Source organism: Larimichthys crocea, chromosome XVIII, assembly GCF_000972845.2.
Source record: "Larimichthys crocea isolate SSNF chromosome XVIII, L_crocea_2.0, whole genome shotgun sequence".
Classification (NCBI taxonomy): Eukaryota; Metazoa; Chordata; class Actinopteri; family Sciaenidae; genus Larimichthys; species Larimichthys crocea.
Window position 1 is genome coordinate 15193379 of NC_040028.1, and position 20222 is coordinate 15213600.

At 39.7% G+C, this 20222-nt stretch overlaps 2 protein-coding genes across 3 annotated transcripts; one reads left to right on the plus strand and one right to left on the minus strand.

Annotated features, from left to right (window-relative positions):
* Window positions 1–5816: 5816 nt before the first annotated feature.
* Window positions 5817–11810, plus strand: hnrnpa3 (heterogeneous nuclear ribonucleoprotein A3). Of its 2 annotated transcripts, none has more exons than XM_027290904.1 (11): window positions 5817–5960; window positions 6620–6742; window positions 7009–7155; window positions 7232–7442; window positions 7559–7648; window positions 7763–7834; window positions 8450–8497; window positions 8633–8773; window positions 8886–9002; window positions 9094–9164; window positions 10628–11810. In XM_027290904.1, exons 1-10 carry the CDS (start codon window positions 5907–5909, stop codon window positions 9147–9149), a joined length of 1059 nt encoding a protein of 352 aa, XP_027146705.1. In that variant the 5' UTR covers window positions 5817–5906; the 3' UTR covers window positions 9150–9164; window positions 10628–11810. The 2 variants fall into 2 exon arrangements, with proteins under 2 accessions (XP_027146705.1, XP_010736071.1); XM_010737769.3 differs by lacking the exon at window positions 10628–11810 and adding an exon at window positions 9267–9946.
* A 719-nt stretch (window positions 11811–12529) lies between these two features.
* Window positions 12530–19190, minus strand: nfe2l2a (nfe2 like bZIP transcription factor 2a). The gene is made up of 5 exons (XM_010737768.3): window positions 18961–19190; window positions 15942–16208; window positions 15556–15648; window positions 15260–15460; window positions 12530–14186 (listed from the first exon to the last, which is right to left on the minus strand). Exons 1-5 carry the CDS (start codon window positions 18997–18999, stop codon window positions 12927–12929), a joined length of 1860 nt encoding a protein of 619 aa, XP_010736070.3. The 5' UTR covers window positions 19000–19190; the 3' UTR covers window positions 12530–12926.
* Window positions 19191–20222: the final 1032 nt, after the last annotated feature.

Here is a 20222-nt window from a genome sequence, read left to right on the forward strand (position 1 = left end):
TAAGTTCATGAAAATATCTCAGTGACAAATGCTGAGATGAAGTAAACAGATGTGACTTTTGTCGTTTCAAAATGGGAAATAAAACAATATTTACAATCATCTCTTGCAAATATTCTAAAAGTTACAAGGTGATGCGGAAATTAAAACAGCCATTTTGCAGCACTCACCCTAAGAAAGTACTTTTGCTTTGCAACAGCTAATAGCCCAATAAATAAAAATGTGTTCCCCATAATTACATTAATTAGGTAAACAAATAGAAACAAATATGATTAAGGCTTTGAGATGATTGCAGATAATCAAGTAGCCAGACATTTGACACAAGGGAAAAATAATAATTTAGCATCCAGGAATATTGTTTGACATTTACAAGGTGATATGATTTGAAAATAAAAGGCCCATCTTTTCATGGACCATGGTGCCATCTAGAGGACGCTGAAAACAAAAGGAGAATCAGGCACAATATGGCCATTTTTCCAGAGAGGTTCTAGTAGTAGTGTAGTTATTTCCTTTGTGCAAATTACAAGGCATGTGTTTGGGCATATGTGGGTTCATTGCACACAGGAAAGGGTCATTTTTATATTAGTCAGAGTGCATTAAGTGGATTTACCGGAAAGAAAACCCTGCAGGCTTAGCAGGTCTTTTATGTCTGATCCTTGACACTGGCATCATTATGATATGGTGCCACCTACTGTTGGATCACTTCCTCTATAACTGAACTTTCTATTTCTATTTATATAATCAAATTAAACAGACACAAAGGTCAAATGACTATACAATGTGATAAGTGTGTGTGTGTGTTTCTGTGCTCTGTATTTTCACCCATGCCACCTGATAAGAATAAAAAGGGGGGAAAGGTTATATTCATGTCATCCCTCACCTCACAGATGATTTGCAGCCATTGGCTCTTCCCTCACAAAGATTTACTGTACATGAAATTTTTGCTGACATGGTACTCTTCGGCCGCTGCATCTCAGATATATGGCAAACCATAATTTGGAGGTGTAAAATGGGTATAAAACCTGTATTAATTATTTAATCGTGGTTCTAAGTGCTGCCTTTTAGTCCACACCAGGATGTCATCCCCCTCTATTTCAGGAGGTCGTTATATCACTCATTTGTCAGAAGAAATTACAATCAAGACCAAGATTGTATAGTTGCATGGTAAATCAGAGCAAACCAAGACTTTTTTATGGCCGTCATTAACTGTTACTTTTATTAATTTTTTACCCCATTTGATGTAAATGAACTGCTAATTGCATTTAAATCTGAGTTCTCCAGCATTGGACCTAATTGAAGGCGTACTGCATACGTAGCAGTGATAAATACCCTAAACTACAGTGATAAAACGTAAGCTGATACTGTAGAAATAAAAATCTGTGTCACTGCTTTCTTAAAATGCAGTATGAAAAGGACAAAGCAGCCACCACCAAGTGCACAGAATAGAAATGTCCCTGGCAGTGTGTGGGACCTGTGATATATCTTTGTGTCAGGGGGCAGATAGGTACAAAGACTGAGGGGTGTGATCAACAACCAAACAAACATGTTGTCCTGAGGTTGGGCCAGGAGGTGTACACAGAGCATCCATCAAACTACATCTGTGTGTGGCTGATACTGTACTGTGTTTGCTCTCAATGCGCCAGCTACAATCTCACATGTAGACAACAATTCATGCAGTTATGGGATTATTTATCAGGCCTGCAGCGATGATCACCAGGCGTTTGGTCACAGGTCTGTTGGGGATATGATGACAAGCCAACATGTAACATAGAGTCAGGTACAACTTCACCTACAGGCAAGTTACAGTCATTACATAACCTGTGTTGTTTGCTGAATCTAATAATTACCATAAGATGGTAAATGCATATGTGTTAATGACAAAGATGTGGGTGGTTTTAAATCCTGTCCTGTGATTTCAGTCTTATTTGAATCCTACAGTTAGATAATATTTACTTTATTTTATTTATTTACTTTATTTTATATTTTACTGAAGGACAAGCAGCAATATCACAATTTACAAATACTTATAATGTAAAAAATATTACGTTAAAAGTATTCAGAAGGTTATTTAAATAAGAGTACATTGGCAAAATATACTTCAGTATCAAAAGTATTCATATGTAGGCAGAATGGCTCCTGTCAGTGAGATTATCATTACTGACAAATTAATGTGATTTCAGCATTTTTATACTGTGTTTTGTTAAATTAACCTAATTCCAACACGTTTAAATACTGTTGTGTAGTTTAACATATCGCAATTATTCAGTGTAGCAACTATATATAGCTTTTTAGCTGTTAGATAAATATTGTGGTATATATTTCCCTTGAAATGCAGTGAAGTTAAAGTATACAGTAAAATGTGGAAGTACTCAAGTAAAGTACTTTAAAATTGTCTGGTACAGTATCTGAGTAAGACTACTTTGCACCACCAACATTTAGTAATACATTTCAGACCATACCAGACAGAATCTGGTATGCAGAGCTTCTTATTGCATGACTACATAATGCTACGTAATGCTTTTTCGGATTTTGGGGATTTTGATTCTTGCTCATTCCAATACAGACATAGGAAGAAAAAAAAACTACCATGACATTTAGATAATACCCCAACCATCTGCTCTACTTCAACAGCAGTGGCTCACACAGGCTTCAGATGCCAAATGCAACACTGATCTTACTGAACAGGCATCCACTATAAATGTACAGATAATATATAGCCCCTTAACACACCGTCACCATTCTCAAATGATCCAACACCATCCATTTTTCAAAGAGGAAGATGGTTTTCACATGTTCATACATGGAAGGACTTCAAAATAAATAAATCAAATGGTAAAAAGAGAATATTGGCGTTCATTTATTTCAATGAGATGCCTGAACTAAGTCTACTGTATGTGCTCAGAAGTAGAAAAAAGGTTACTCGCTAGAAGTTCAATTCTAAAGTGAAAACATTTTAAAAGATGATAGGAACTGAGCAATCACAGAACAACTATAGTAACTGCAGCAGAATAAAAGGAACCAAACACAGACTGTCTCTTATATTTGAACTATGGACTGATCATAAATACTCATCATTAATAGTGTCAGAAAAACATTACCCTTTTTATTGGGGCTGTATTTTCCTCACACTCTACAATAAAGTTAATGACAGACATTGTCTAAACCATAAAACAGTCATATATTTGGAGATGCTGGTCAGCTTCAACAAGGCTCAGTAGCATCTGGCTCATAGATCAAACATGTAATCAAGTATTCTTAGAGATCTAACTTGAACTGAAAACACTGAAAAGATGTACAGTGTGTCATGTTGCCACAGTGACAGCTGAATACAATTTTAATGTAAGTCTTGTTACATTCAGATACTATGGCATTACCCATGGTGGCCCGAATTCTTCAACTACCCCCATTCTCACTGCATGTCATCTTTGGTCATTTGGTTAATGGCAGATTTGTGAGTGGATTTTTTTACCAGTAAAGTGCAATATCATTTAGATAAGTCCTGTATTATTGGCTAATAATAGGCCATGTCTGGTAGAGGGACACTGTTTTAAGAGCTTTAGTGTTTCTGTTTTCACATTTCAGTATACATGCACATTTCTACAAGTTGGATTAACATTACCACAAACTAAGTATTATTTTAGTGCAGGGACACTGGTTGCAGTGAACTTAATGAGAACTTTGAGGCCAAAGTGTACATACACACTGCAGATTTATGCTCTGGCGCACCCCAACAGGTTAAACTGACTATATACCAAAGAAAATAGCCTTGCCCAGACTGGAAATACGTGCTGTTAGCTGGTATGACATGACACTTTTACATGACACATATCCTATTAACTGATACATCCAAATAAATCATTTTAAATGCATCAATGTGTTTGTGTCTTTTACTGTAAGGGTTACTTTTAGTCTTTCGTCACACTGGCTCTCCGGCTGGCTCAAATATTAATGTTTTATAGCCGATATTCACTTTTAGATTTGAATTTTTATCTTGACAGTAACCTGCACAAAGATGATTTAGAGTGAATTAGGCCTTTTTGTGCACCTTTATTGGAAACATCCTTCTGCTTCCGTTCTTCGATTACAAAACCACAAACGGTTACAAAACAGGAACATTCGCCACTTGACTAAAGGATCAGTTGCTTAGCAACACGAACATGATGTGAACAACTGAAGTTCAGAAAATGACCATCATGTTGAAGTTACACTAACAGCAATAACTGAAGCTTCAGTCAAGTTTCAGGCTTCAGGTTTATTTGTCGTGTGCAGGTTAACACAGTGTCAACAGTACAGTGATATGTGTGTTGGAAAAGAGGAGCTGGTCAGCTCAGCAACAGCACTACACATGAGAAAGTAATATATAATACTATATAATATTCTATAATAAATATAGAAGATCTAAATAATAGTACAAAATATACTTAAATAGAAAAATAAAAAGTATACTAAGACTGAAACATGAAAGGTGGGTGCAAGTGCTCCATATGTATAAACAAGTATTGAAATGTCACTGTAAAAAAAGGTATGACATAATATATAAACAGGATATACAAAAGTAATTAAAATGTTGATAGTAGGAGTAAAGTGACATGAGTCATAGGGTATTTCAGGGGTATAGTACCTCAAGGTGTTTTTCCCCAACTGTATTTATTTTCTTCTTGTAAACTCACAGCACTACAGCACCTGTCTATTTTTTCAAGTATTTTCAAGCTTTATTTGATAGAGACAGCTGACGAGTGATAGGAATGCAGGGAGAGAGAGAGAGAGAGAGATTTGGAATGACATGCAGGTTGGATTCAAACCCTGGGCCACCAGGACAAGGCCTGGCCCTTTATACAACTCTTACAGTAGATGTCTTTTAAATTAAATGTTAAAAAATCTTATTCAGTGTGAGGAGGAACCCAGAGAAGTTTTTCTTGTCCTTACTACCATCACTACATCGGTTTCACTAGTATGTCAGTATATAACCTGCTCCCCTTTACTGTTTTGTCTACTTCTATGATTTTGACTATTTGGGACCTTATACAGCATTTGATTGTATTTTATTTTGCTTTTCAGATGTAAACGAAGGTGAACTCATGCAATCTTATTTTTTTTTTACTGTACAAGGGTTGAGGGTGGGAGTTGATGAGGGGTTTCTGATTTTGTATGCCTGTTCCTTTTGTGTGTCTTGTTTGTGAAAGTACTCATATAAAAATATATTTAAATAAAAAGATGATATATACCTGACGATATAAAGAGCTGCAGCTCCATCAGTACATTTAAAACCAAATGAAAAAGTCTGCTAAAGGATACTCGGCTCTGTAGCCACTGACATTATGGGTGTATGTTATGTGCTATTGTGTGTAACTTTGTATTTTGTATTGTGTCCTCTGTGTTTTTTTGTTTTTGTTTTGCTTTGTAGTGTTTGTTATTGTGCTGTAATATGTTTTAATTGTGTCTGCCGAAGGGACTGCTGATGAAAAGTAGCTGTAATTAAATAATTTCCTCCTGGGATTATTAAAGTATTTCTGATTCTGATTCTGAGGGTAATGCAGTACATCAAATGTAATCATTTATGTTTATGTTTAACACTGTACATGGTCCCATTAAATAAAGAAATAATGTTGCAGTCATTGTGGACTGAGGTCTGCTCAAACAACACAGCAGCTGAATGAGGATTAAGTGTTTTCCTCTTTAACCACTGGATGGCGCAAAGTTTCTTTTTGTTTACGTTGCACAGATGGCAAATTAAAAAAAAGGGACAAAGTTGAAGTCAGATAATTAATTTAACACACACACACACACACACACACACACACACACACATATTAGTGTCGGTGTGTTTGCATGGAGCACAGCGGTGTTTGGTGTCTCACGGATGGATCCTTTAAAGCTTCTGTCCCCGGGACGGACTGACAGCGGGACCGATGTCGTCATCACGTGATCCCAGATCTGCTCCAAGTCACATCTGCAAAATGGAGGTGAGCTGCTCGCAGTTTGGTTTTTGTTTTGTCTTTTTCCCCTCTTCACAAATTAAACACAGCTTATCTGTACAAATGCAATAAACCCAAATCCAGGCTTTAACCTCGCTGAGCAGCTGCTCGGTGTTTGCTTCTTTTATTCAGCCCGGCGGCTAACGGTGCAGCTAGGCTAATGGCGGTCAAAGCTACAACTAACATAGGTGGTGTTAATGTTGGAGAGGCTGCCAACGAGTTAAATGTTAAAGAAACCGTGTGCTTTGTGTGTTTGTAACCCGCCTTTCTCTCTATAGCTGATAAAATGTTACAATATTCAACCTGCGGCATCACTGCATGCAGCTAACGCCAGCTGCTAAAGGCTGTTTCATCCTGCATGGAGGATTACAGGCCTTTTTTCTGATATATAATACAGATAATATCTTGTTTGTCCTTTTTATATGGTTTTAAATTGACTGTCTTGTTATATGCATGACATTGTAGTACCGTTAGCTGTGTGTCGTCATAACACTGTCAATAATCAGGGTGTAGCTGCAGGTATTTGTGTGCACAAGCATTTTTTTAAACTACAGTAATGTTATGTAACCATGCAGTGTGTCTGTATATCAGCCACAGCTGCAATGCATGTTTACTCACTTGTTGTTATGTTGTTTTTTTTACAACAGGACCATGATGCTAAAGAGCCCGAGCAGCTCAGGAAGCTGTTTATTGGAGGTCTGAGCTTCGAAACCACAGAGGAGAGTTTACGGGCACATTTTGAACAATGGGGAAGTCTCACAGACTGTGTGGTACGTATTGTTCTTATCGTAAAAGATGAATGAATCAAATCGGATTTTATTTTTATAGCCCAAAAGTCACAAAGTACATTTGCCTCGGAGGGCTTTACAATCTGTAAAAGGTGGAAGAAACCTCAGGAAGAGCCACAGATCCCTCTCCCAGGACGGACAGACGTGCAATAGATGTCACGTGTACAGGACAAATCAACAATGGTCTCAGATAACAGATAATGTTTTTAAAATGCTCTCTTCGTCATCTTTTTATTGTTGTTTTCCAGGTGATGCGAGACCCCAACACCAAGCGTTCAAGAGGGTTCGGCTTTGTGACGTACGCCGCTGTAAACGAAGTCGACGAGGCCATGAAAGCAAGGCCTCACAAAGTAGACGGACGAGTCGTCGAGCCCAAGAGGGCTGTGTCCAGAGAGGTAAAGGAAATCCCACGCTCGATGATAGATTGTGTTATTGTGTGTGTGCTCATTGATATTTTTTATTTCTTTCCAGGACTCCAATAAACCCGGCGCCCATCTGACAGTGAAGAAGATCTTTGTCGGCGGCATCAAGGAGGACACGGAGGAGTACCACATCCGGGAGTATTTTGAGAAGTATGGAAAGATTGAATGCATTGACATCATGGAAGAACGCTCCACTGGGAAGAAGAGGGGATTCTGCTTTGTGTCTTTTGATGACCATGATACTGTAGACAAAATTGTTGGTATGTGTTTTAGGTTTTAGTCTTATTTTTAGGGTTGACCAGGAGAATTGTGAGTAAACATCAAACAGTGGAATAAATGTATTGTTTTTCTCTTTTTTTTCCTGTTTTGCTTACAGCCCAGAAATTCCACACAATCAACTTCCACAATTGTGAGGTCAGGAAAGCGCTCTCCAAACAGGAAATGAGCGCTATATCCACTAACAGGGGTAAGAAATGATCAAATAGAGAATAAAGTTACACATTGTTGGCCGATTAGTGTACACACTGCAGTACATTGCTGCTTTTAAACATCTCTAAAATGACACTTTTATTCATATCAGGCAGAAGCGGTGGATCTGGAAACTTCATGGGAAGAGGTAGCAATTACGGAGGTGGTGGAAACTTTGGCCGAGGTGAGTAGTTTTTGTGTACCAGTAGAAAATGCCTCCAGTGTTAACCACATTATAGTGATGTTTATGTGTCAATGGTAATTTCCAGACCAACTGGAAAAAAGTAAAACTGTTGTTTCTGTTTTAATCGGTTGGCAAACAACTATGTGGTGCTTTGCCAATACCATTTGGTAAAACCGGTTACCCAGCTTGGTCAGGTCATTTATTTTGTGTTGTAGCTCGGCACTCTTTTGACAGTACAGTCAGTGAAAAACGGTGTTGACAGCGGTTCGTAAAAATACCACTTAACAAAGTTAACCTTTCAGTTAAGTTAACAAAGATTGACAGTAGTCCGATAACTCAGACATGACATGAGGCGATACATGGCTCAGGTCAGAGGGGGCAGAAATGGATCTTTTTAACAAGGCTGCAGTGCTGGCAAGGCTCTAACTTTCATTTACTTCAGAGTCCATTCTTTGAAATGCTGCCACAGTGTGGACAACAGTTCAAAGCAGGGAGAGATTATTTTTCAGATGTACTTAAGTTAGTGTGGATGTGGTCTCATCTGTGACAAGGCTTCAAATTGGTTGCAGTTTTAGTAAATAATATATTCTACCCTTGTTTCTGTTTTGTTTTTAGGTGGCTATGGTGGAGGACGAGGTGGTTATGGCGACGATTTTGACAATGGTGAGTACTTTTAAGAAGTGTACGAAGTCCTATGGTTGTGTATTGAGTTTAATATCTCTCCTACTAACACATTATTTGTCTTTAGAAAGTGTTTCACAACCATGTTACGTTAATACCTCATGTCACTGTTAATAGGCCCAGGAGGAAATTATGGTGGAGGACCAGGTTATGGTGGTGGCCGAGGGGGCTATGGAGGTGGTGGTGGTCCAGGGTATGGCAACCAGGGTGGTGGATTTGGTGGCAACTGCGATGGCGGTTATGGAGGAAATGATGGAGGTAAAAAAACAACTGAATTTTGACTGTGAAGTGCTAGATGTAAATTGGAAAACTTGCAGTACTAGAAACCTGAAATCAAGACTTACCATAAAATTGACACTTGCATCTTCAGGATATGGAGGGGGTGGAAATTACAATGATTTTGGAAATTATGGTGGACAGCAGTCTAACTATGGGCCCATGAAGGGAAACAACTTTGGTGGGAGAAACTCGGGTGGACCCTATGGCGGTGAGTTTTTCCCTCCAACTCCAGTGACATCATAATTCCTCCTGTAGAGTATTTTAAAAATATTTTGTGGTGACCAACCCTCAAACCGCAGGTGGCTACGGCTCCGGTGGCGGCGGCGGAGGTGGCTATGGCTCACGGCGATATTAATTATTTCATGTTTTGGTAAGTTGCCTTCAGTTTCACACTACCCTCCTAGCACAGTACAGAGTGAGCCCATGAAAGTGCAGAATAACTATTTTGTTTTATCCTGTATCCATTCAACAGGCTTCAGTTCTTAGCAGGAGAGGCGAGGAGGTGAGCAAAGGAATTGTCAGGAAAGCTGCAGGTTACTTTGAGGCAGTCATCTGAAAGCATTAGAGGAACACACAAGTCAGACTTTACTGCAGCTAAATCGGAGAAGTTTATGGAAGAAGGACTGTATACACAAGACATGAGTGCAGATGATACCCATCCCTAATTGTGATAGATGTTTCCCTACCAAGACTTTTTTTCCTTTTGTGCGTCTGAAGTGTGTGTATTGTGCCTATGGTATCAGGGGTAAAGAGTAAATTGTTTTGTTTTTTTATCTGAAGCCAGTTCTTAATATCTTTATTTTCCTTTTTTCATATTGGTCAGCTTTCTGCTGGCCAATTAATCTTTTGTCTTTTTAACTTGGTTTTTGTCAAATAGCATAGTTATATCAGGCACTCAGAACAGCTAGAATTACTCATTTTTTCTTTCTGAAGTTATTATGATTGCTCAAGTGTCAAGTGTATTTTGATTTTGTATGTGAAGCACAGTATGTAAATCCTTCTTAGTACCAGTGTCAACTAATATAAGCAGTCTGGATTAGAATTAAGGGAATCCCTCACTCTTCTTGTTCCCCAAAAACAGGATTCTAGATTGTGCGAATATTTTGATTAGTAGAAAAAAAAAAGACCGAATAAAATTGTGTAGTAAAGTAACATGAAGTTCAGTGCGTCATTGGTTCAGAAAAAGATGAAATGAGTTATCAATCTATCTGTTGCCTGCTCATTGTGACTGTGAAGTTTAGCAAATCAGCCTTCAACCTTCCCCTCCTTTTTTTTGGAGTATTATTTAAGACCTCTGTGGTTGAAAATAGTATATGTACTGTATTTACTTGTACCAGGGTTGATGACAAGGAAGTTTTGGGTAGTCCTAGGGCAAGGGCCCATACACCACGTTTGCCAGTGTTGAGCAAGTAGGATTATAACAGCCACAAGCACCTGCAGTTGGGCCCTCAGCATCGCTAGTGTGGAAGATTGCAGATGACTGTCAGACAGGACGTCTTCAGCCCCAGCACAGTGGACCAGTCAGCATTTTGAGAGAGAAGGGAGAAGGCAGCATCGAGCACAACGCCCATGGAGGAAGCTTGCAGTGTCGTTCCTGGTAGTGAGCATCTATCTCTCTTTCAAGGCTAGCTAAACCCTCCAGCAGCTGGTGCTAGCGAAGAAAGACTAGTTCCTGGACACATTGGAGATCCTGTTGAGTCAGAGATACTGCAGTTTTTTACCCACAAATTTCTAGATTTCAGACATTTAACAAGAAAAGGGAGTGAGTATTTCACAAAATCTGACTTTAAGAAGATGGAGCAGGTAAGAGTAACCACTTTGCTTGATTTGCAGATGTGGAAAGAGGAATTCTCTTCTTGCTGAAAATCTGTAAAGACCTGATAACATGGAAGGTTCTGGATGGGTAAGACTTTTTCAAAATATTATCCAAGGCTGCTCTTATTGTAATCTAACAGTGCACATGGTGATCATACGAGGTGCAAGGGTTCTTTTAAGGTAAACTTAGAAAGATGACATCTAGTCCACTTTGACCAGAAACAGCCTGTGACCTTCACCACACTGCTTCAGCTGCAGTATCTCGTTTCCACGTTTTATTACCTTCACTATCAGTCAGATCTGAGAAAGGTGATGGTGGCAAAACAGTCAGTTATCAAGCTCTCAAGAAGAACTGTATTAACAGTATGTTAGTCACGCAATGTTCACATATATGGGAATCAGAGGGTTATTGTCAACATGATATAAAAGGGACTTTTAACTCTTGCGTAACTTGGATTAGTTTGGCCAAGGCAAGTCATAGCAGTTAAATGAATTAAATGGGCTAGTTATCGTCACTTTGATAAGCCTGTTTTAAATCAACAAGGTAAAATCTTCTACATAAGTCACAAGTCCCTAGAGAAAAAAATACAACAACATTATTTTACATGACTGGAAGTCACATGAACATATGCAAAACATGGGCAGACAGACTTCAACAGAGAGGAACCATGGTCACAAGTTGAAACTAACCCAACATCACTCTGACAAACAGTATAAAGAATATCAACACTTCACTAAAAACTGGTTTCCAGTACTTCCCAAGAAGTGGAGACATTATTTATTTTTCTTTAAAGGCCAAAAGCCTTTTTATGAAATGCTAACATTGTGTCTAACTCCTCAGTTGAAATTAAGTTAAGATGTCTGGGGAATTTTTGTAAAGTTTCCCTTTTTAATTAATTGAGGTGGGGATGTCCGTGTCAAACATGGCAGACATATGATCCACATGATTATCGTCTGCATTTTTAATTGTTTGAAAGAATTATACATGCATTTTTAGGATTCCTCACAGGTGCTCAGTGGACAATCTGTGCTAATGTTTCTCAGCTGAAGGATAGTGTTTCTACAGAGGAATGCAGAGTGACACAAAGCTGTGCTTAGCAAAAAGCACATCAGTGTCCGTGAACTATGCCGGCTTATAAGTATTTTTTTTTGTAAATGTAAAAGTGTGAATTGTGCTATAAAATAAAAATGTTTTCCACGACTCCGGTGTTTTATTTCGAAAAAAGCACTTGAGAGCAACAGGTCGAGCCATAAATGTTTCTTTACTGAATTATATAACAATTCTCAGTGTGTATAGGGTTCATCTACTTGATTCAGACAAATCCTGTGTTATGACACAGTGTGTTATCCGGCTCGTCAGTTTAGTCTGTCACACACCCCCTGTAAGTTTGCCCTGAGCACAGAAAATGGGCTTGGTGATCAAAGGTAATGTTTGTGTGTGAAAGTGCATGTAGAGCACATACTGATTGCGTAGGGCTTTACCTTTTCATTATGCTTGCCTGGTGGACCATTGTGAAGTTGTCAAGCGTGGCTCACGCTACATATACTCTACCATAGCTCAACAATTGTATTCTTTGTTGTGTAACGTAATGAATGCAGTGGGTGTTGTTGCGTTTTGCGTCAGGAGTTTTACAGTATTAAAAGGATTTAGGTTACTGTACAAAGGTTAGGTTACTGCTCTCAAAAAAAAGAAAAAGGGAGGCAGATTTTTAAAGTAGTTTAAGCCAGTAACACTGGTTCAGTACAATATTCCTTCATTCTTTGCTGCTTTGTAAGAGCCTTGAAGTCTATGACTGACTAGAACATGTGGTAAGTTATGCAATCGTTCCTTTGACTATATATCCATCTGGCATCAATCTGTTGGAGGCTGTGGCCATCGTAAACCGCACAACGTGTTTTCAGAAAATAGGAGGCCGCATATAGCTATATGAATAGTTTATTGAAAAGCATAGAAGTCAAGATTTTATAAAAGAACCTGGGCAAATCATAAAGGACAGTTATAAAATATGAGTAACAATGATTGAAACAACATTAGCGTACAGAAATATATTTACAATATATTTATATATATATATTTACACACACACATACAGTAACATTTTTTTTAATCACTCAAAAGAAGTAATGTTTGTATTTACAACAATGTTGGTTAAAGAATCTGTGAGGGTATCAGAGTATAAAAGAAGTAAAATATCAAAAATATTACAACATTCAAGAGAAGTGAGAACTATACAATAGTTGTGCTGAACTACTAATGCTTAAAGCTGAGCGACTACAAAGTTATTGCATAGTATTACTATGATAATGCAGTACCATATTACACAGGAGGCAAGTGGTTGCCTATACTCTTGATAAAAGTCTTTTTAATGCGAGGAACAAGGAAGATGCTGCCGTTGGTTGACTGCTGGAGAGAGTAGTCGGACGGGGAGTAGGAGTTCCCCTTTTCATCTCTCAACATGCTGAAGACCTCCAGATACAAGGTGTTGAGTTGCTGCTTCATTTCCTTCAGGTTGGTGGTGTTCTGGCTCTTCTCACTCAGCAGACGCTCCTTTTCCTCCTTCAGTGAGTCCAGCTCACCCTCCAGACCCACGATGTTCTCCATCTTGCGCTTACGGCAGTTCTGGGCAGCCACTTTGTTCTTGCCGCGGCGGCGTATATCTCGGACCAGGGCCAGCTGGGCCTCATTCATTTGGTGCTTTGACATCATCTCATTGAAATCATCAACAGGCAGATTGATAATCATGGCTACAGTGAAAGGGATTTTGAGGGCCTTGGCCCTCTGTTCGTCTCTGGAGAGACGCACATCAGAGCGTTTCCTCCGCTTGTCTTTGGTGAAGGGAGCATCGTTATGACCACTTTCCTCCGTTAGGTCTGACTTGTGTTGTTTGGGTTTCTTTTCCTGCTGCTTTTGCCCTGCTGGTCCAGATACAGAAGCTGCTAAGTGATAATCATCAGGTTGGAAATTTATTGAGAACATCTCAGAGTAGTCGGATTCTGCACTTCCAGGGTTGTGGTCCATCTCGTCCATGTCTGAATCACTGTAAAAAAAGGATCCGTCTCCATATACAGACTTCCCAGGTGAACTAGCATTTGGACTTGTGTTTGAAGAGATTCCTGAATCTGAGTCTGGCAACTCTGCCACCCGACTCTGTTTGCCTATGTCAGAAACATCACCAGGTGAGAGGCTGTAAAGGTCTGCTGCTGTGAAGGGAGGCTTGTTTGGAATGTCAGACATCGTGTCACTTTCATTTCCTTCAAGGCCATGTTGACCACTGCTCTGTTCCGGAATTGCATTGGGGTAAAATACATCGCAGAAACTTTCTGCAGTGTAGTTAGTATGTAACTGAGGAGCTTTCGTCTTCATCTGGCTCAGATTGTCTGGTGGGGCCAAGCTGGGAACAGAGCCATCAAATGTATTCATAAACTCTGCAGAACAAACGTTTACATTGTTTGTTTCCCCCTCTGTGAGACCGGTCATGGGGTAAAAAGTGTAGTCTGGATTCTGTGATTCCGAGTTGTTCGGTAGAGGATAAGTTGTGGTCTCCAGTGTGTCCTCCAACTGCATGTTCAAGCATTGCTGGAAGAAAAAGAAAAAAGAACCATTAAAATAAATACAACCAACATATTACAGCACACATTCCAGACTCTGCTTTGTTTTGTTTTGTGTGAAATACAAGGGGTTTACAACTTTAAATACAAGGTAAGAGTTCAAATAAAATGCAGACGTGTTTTATGTGTTGTAAAAGTATGTACTCTGTGTGCTCATATATAAACCTATAGCCGCTTCTATAACATGATCTGTGGCACACTGTGATGGCTTAAAAGCTTGTGGGGGGAAAACAACTTTCCATCTTTATAAAATGGAATCCACTTGGCAAGCTTTCAAATTTTACATTTTACGAAGCCTAAACACTTGAAATGTGTTCCAAACATAACAAGATATATGCTTAATCTGTTCCATCCGTCAGTAAAAAAAAAAGTTAAGCCACGCCATGAACTCGCATACAAACGTTAAAAAGTAAAGCTAGGTGAAGCACATCAGTTATAGCTCGGAAATCACCAGTACCAATCTCCCAGCTCGCTGTTGCTGTGAAGTTCACCGATAACCTTATCTATGAAAAGCAGCCTACGAGAACTGAAACAAAATTCCTTAGTCTTATCAGTAGCTAGCCAGACCAACTAATGCATTGGGGCCTGATGGTAAGCTGTATATTTAGGAGTGTAGTCCAGTCCAATCTGAGGTCGAGGTAACAAATGTCTCTCCGCTCGCCTGTCAGGTAATGCAAATATGAGCTGCCTTGAAACAAAACTGATAAGGCAGCAACTGAAAAACTACCGAGCTAAAAGTCTTTACGTTGCTGCCACATTTTTAAGACCACACCCTCTCTTAACGCGTTTCTTCTTTGCTCTGTAAACAGCATAACATCTCGAACACACCACCTCCCTAATTCTCTGAATAGTCTCAATCACGGTGGAATGAGCTGTTTGCACCTGTCTCATATATATGAGACCCCATTCTCACAGAGCAGACAAAAAAGTATTTGTCCTCTAATGCTGAGCTCTTGACGTTGATGCATTCTTTGGGTATTTGTTCCAACAAATACCAGCCCAGACCAGCATGCCATTGAGGCGAATGAGAATGTGTTATACCTGCAGCTCGGGGAGGGACAAAAGCTCCATCCAGGCCTGCTCCAAATCTGGGGACATCCTCTGTGGTGGTTGCGGTGGTGGTGGTGGTGGTGGTGATGGTGATGGTAGAAGTGGGCCTGGGGAGAGGGTAGCCAACGGCAGAGCTGGCTGCTCCGGGGACATCATGGGTACTGAAGTTGTGTCCAGGCAGACGGATGTGTTCTGTCAGGTAAAACATACAAATATGAATATAAAAGCCATTTGAAATAATGCAAGCTGTGATGTCACATGTGGGGGTAAGAAAATACTGCTCTTACCTCAGTTTCCTCTACAGGAAATGTCTCTGCCAGTAGCTGCAAACATTCATCAAACGACATGGCATCTCTATTATCTTCTGTGAAGCCGACATTCTGCAAGAATAAGAAAAAGCAAAACATGTACTTTTAAATTGACCGCCTAAAACTTTTTTGTAGAACGCAATCTTTTTAAAAAAAACAGCACTTGGTTTTATATTTATAGAGCTCAGGTCTCTGTAGAGTCGTTTCTAGAGCAGAGTACACCGATGCAAAACTGCAGACCCACCTGCGTTTTTGTAATTACACCAAATGAGGTGGTTACCTAGCTACAACATAGCTGCAGCCTATCAAATAAAGGTGGGAGTGGTCCATTTCAGGCATGAGTGATGATGGCTATGAGCATGTACCTGTGTAACCTCAAGAGGTGTGATGGCCGACTGCAGCGGGGCACTGGGCGGCGGGCAGGGTATGTATTCTCCTGTTTCCTCATCGAGCTGTAGCTGTGCCAGCAGGGCCTTCTCCTGCTCCCGGAGCAGATGCAGCCTTTTCTCTTCTTCCAGCTCAAGCTGCCTCTGCAGCTCATGTTCTTTCTGTCGGTGGTTGTAGTCAAACACCTCGCGCCTGGCGCCGAGATCAATGTCTTGCTTCCACAGTATGTCAATCAGGTTCATGTCCTGGAAAAAAAAAAAAATTAGGAGCGGCGGGTCAGTTTAGAGAGTTGTGAGCTGCAGCCATGCTTGTCCTGCAGTGAGCAATGTGAGCAGCATCGACGCAAAGGAAGAGCGTCCCTGCTGTGAAGTGTAAGCTGCTGCACTTGCCACACCCTGTCCCTCAGTATCTCGCAACAACACTAGCACTAATGTCAAGGGGGAGAAGCCACATGAATAATAAATATACTTCTCTATTTCCCCTGGCGCCACCACACACCAGTAGAAGACATGTATCCTCACTTGATACTATGTTTAAGGGAAGTGATCATTACCCATCCAATTACATTGAGGTGTGAATTCATTTGTCACATTCGATGTCAACAAACAGGGCCCACTCTAGGTCACGTACAGTATTCTAAAGGATTTGAATTACAAATGTTCACAACATGTTTTACAGCATTTATAAAATCAGAGGTTAAAAGTCGGTCTTAAGTTTTTTTGGTGACATAATATAAACATATAAAACTAGGAATATAAAGAACTACAGAGATTATTTTCTTGTTTCCTCTCTGGCTATATCTTCAAGTAAATAAAACTATTGATCTCAGTATATTCTGTCACATTGCCGCACAAATAATGTTGTCCTACATTTAGTACGGACACATTAAGTCGAGTGCTGCTGACATGAGTGTGACAGAATGTTAGACACAGTGTACTAACAACTGTGGGCATAATTTAATATGGTTTCCTGTACATTTCCCTTCACAGACTGAATGTTATTTGCCTTTTTTTTAAACAAGAATGCCCAAAGATAAACTGTGCTGCTCTCTTCCTCGAACTTCTACCCAGAATTATTTACAGAAGGAAACAATTTCACAAGGCAGAGGGACGTTGCATAAGCCCAAGATACTGTCTGAGCATGTGACTTGTTTGTTCTCAGATTTTGGGTACTTACACTAAATAAAGTTCCCCTTTTTTTTTTATTAAATGAAAATGTGTGTGGTAATAACAAGCACTTCTACATATTTTCACATATTGTTGACAGTTTTTCTAACTACAACTGTGGCACTGCAAAATAAGAACCCACTAACCCTTTTTGCCTCAGTGTTGCATCAGAAGCATGACCGCTGAAGGATTACATATTACTAAGGCGCCCTGGTAGAAGTCATACTCACAGACTGAGAGGTGAGGACACAACCAGACATTATGGCCTCTACGGGAACGAGGAAGTGCCCTAAAATATGTCTGCACGCAAGCCTTGTGGTCAGCTATGTTTTCCCAACTGAAAAACCGCCCTCTTGTCTGTTGATCACACCTTATAATCTCATCAGACAAGTCATACCGGTCCCTAGAAAAACAAATCCCACGTCCGAAAAAAAAGTCTGACGCCTATTCAGTGAAAGTTCAATCAGCCCCCCCCCTTTTTTTTCACTGATTGCTGTGTGCCATTATATAAAGTCACAGAACTTTATATATTATTTGAACAGAAAGTACCTTCACAAATCATAGCACATATTCTGATAAAATGCCAAATAGATTGTGTAGATGTGGGCGTGGGTAAGATCAGGTTATCGGTATGGTGTCAGTAACATAGCTGTCACAAGACCTGGATTGGCACCAGAACAAGGAAACTACCTTATAAAATGTACTTAGAGTCTTCACACCTCTCTGTCACACAATACAGTAACAAACAACGTGTTCTTAGTTTAAAACAGACACACAACTCAACTTGGAAACGTGTGCTAACCCACGTACATATTTTGAAAAGAAGCCAAGAGATAATGGTTGATCTGGCTATCAAACTGGGTAATAGAGGAGTGATACAAAGTGTGTGTGTGTGTTCTTTTAGTATGGGTTGTTCATTTACCTCTCTTCGGCTACAACACAAGGGCCTCAAAGGGGGGAGCTTACACCAGTGGTTTATTATATCTTTTGCTTTGATCACATTTCAGCGGACGCCCACCCTTGACCAAGGATGATGAACCACAGCTGCACATGTCCCAACACATCCCTTTAGGCCCTCATCAGTTAACTGTGGACTTCCACTGACCCTGACCCCCCTTATGGCAGGTTTAACTAGACACTAGTGCCATATCAAATGAGAAGTAATCCAACCCTATTCAATTTCTTTAGACTGAGCTCTGTCTGGGCTCTTTTTTTAATGTCAGAAAATATACAGTGAGAAACATACACAGCAAACACAAACATCACAACAATATAGCCTTTAAAAAAAAGAAATCCTTCCCAATAGTCACAAGCTCGTCATATGATTGGAAGAAAGGGATGAAGGAGAAAGGAAATAACTAAAAACACTGAGAGTGAGAGTGTTTCTGTTTGCCAAACTTCTCAGGGTGAAACAGAACAAGTCATTTTATTCAGAGTAAACAGCACATACACTGAGATGTCTGTCTGTTTGTTATTTATATAACAATAGTTTTTATTTCCTCGTCGGGGAAAAAACGTCACAAGTGAATGACTTGCAGAACTGAAAGTGGTTCAGAGGTCAACCTTGATATTTCTAACTAAACACAGCCAGGCTTGTTTCTTTGTTTTGTGTGTGGTGTTCCTCACCTTGGACCTTTTATTATTATTTCTACATAAAAACATCAGACGCATTAACCAGATTTGGTTATGTAACAAACATTCAAATGTTTTACCTGAACTATAAACGCCTCTCTCTCTCTCTCTCTCTCTGTCTCAGATCGGCTAAATAAAGGAAGTTAACAGTCAATGTCAGCCCGTCCGCTCATCACTTTTAACAAATACTCTTATTTACCTGTTGACTGGAATGCATCACCTCCATTTCCATCGTCATGGAGATCCGTCCCTGGGAAAAAAGAAACGCCTTATTATGGATAAATGTGTGTTATTCCTCAAATGGCTGATTAAAATGGCGAGCCGATGTCCGGTGTCGATAGGAGCGAGTCACAGAAGCTGTGCTGAGGGAAACATAGCTTCCTTTAAATCTAATCAACATTACGGGAAAGATGGCCCTGCCTACCGTGCTCACTGCGCCGGGATCGTCCCCCTCGCACCGGCCTATGAGGCGATAAGGGCGGTGTGTGCATGCGTGTGGAGTCTGTGAGGAAGCGTCACGCAATATTACACTTCCTGCTAAAGAAAAACATATTCATGTGTGTGTGAAAGTTGTAACAGCCCTAAAGATGTCCATGCAGATAAAAAATAATAAAACAAACTAATAAAGGTCTAAAAAAAAAACATTAAAGCCAATACAAGATTAAGCCTAAATATTATCTGAGCAATAATTTATCCAGCTGCTTATAATCCTGCTGACGGATATACAATTATGTAAATATGTATAATATGTAATTATAAAACAAACAACATGTAACCATTTCTATTTTAAGTGCGTCGTCTGAAGTATTTTGATTGGTGAGTAGCGCCCCCTGCTGGTTACCGTGCCCGGTGTGGAGCTGGAGGCCCTGGGGCCCTAATGTCCCGTGGAAACACTGAAGACATCCACTGACAACTGGGAGATCATTACAAAGATGTGAGGGTCATTTATTTAATAGCAATACTCCATTACAAGCTGAAGTCATGTATTCAAAAGGTAGCTTCAGTAAAAGTATTTAAGTATATACAGGAAGTAAAGGTGTAGAATGGTCCCTGTCAGTTTTTTGTGTCATTACTATTGATGCGTTGACATGTAATCAGTACTTACTTACTGCTTACTTCATAATACCTTTTGGGGGGGGTGGGAGTTTTATCAACAACAGTGCATAATGTTGTGTTTGTTGACGTGTACACATCAGCAGGATTATGAAAAGTAGCCTAAATACAGGTAAAGGAGTAAAAAGTACAATGTTCTATTTTGAAATGTAGTAAAGTAGAAGTATGAAGTATCAGAAAATGGAAGTACTCAAGCTGAAGGACTACAAGTGGAACACAGTGAGTGAGTAATTACTTTCTAGCCCTGGCTTTGCGATTACATTTGCTTATATTCATATAATGTAGGTATACTGAGTGAACTGTTATAATGTCATTTATTGAGGAACAAGCTTATTAGAAACATTACCA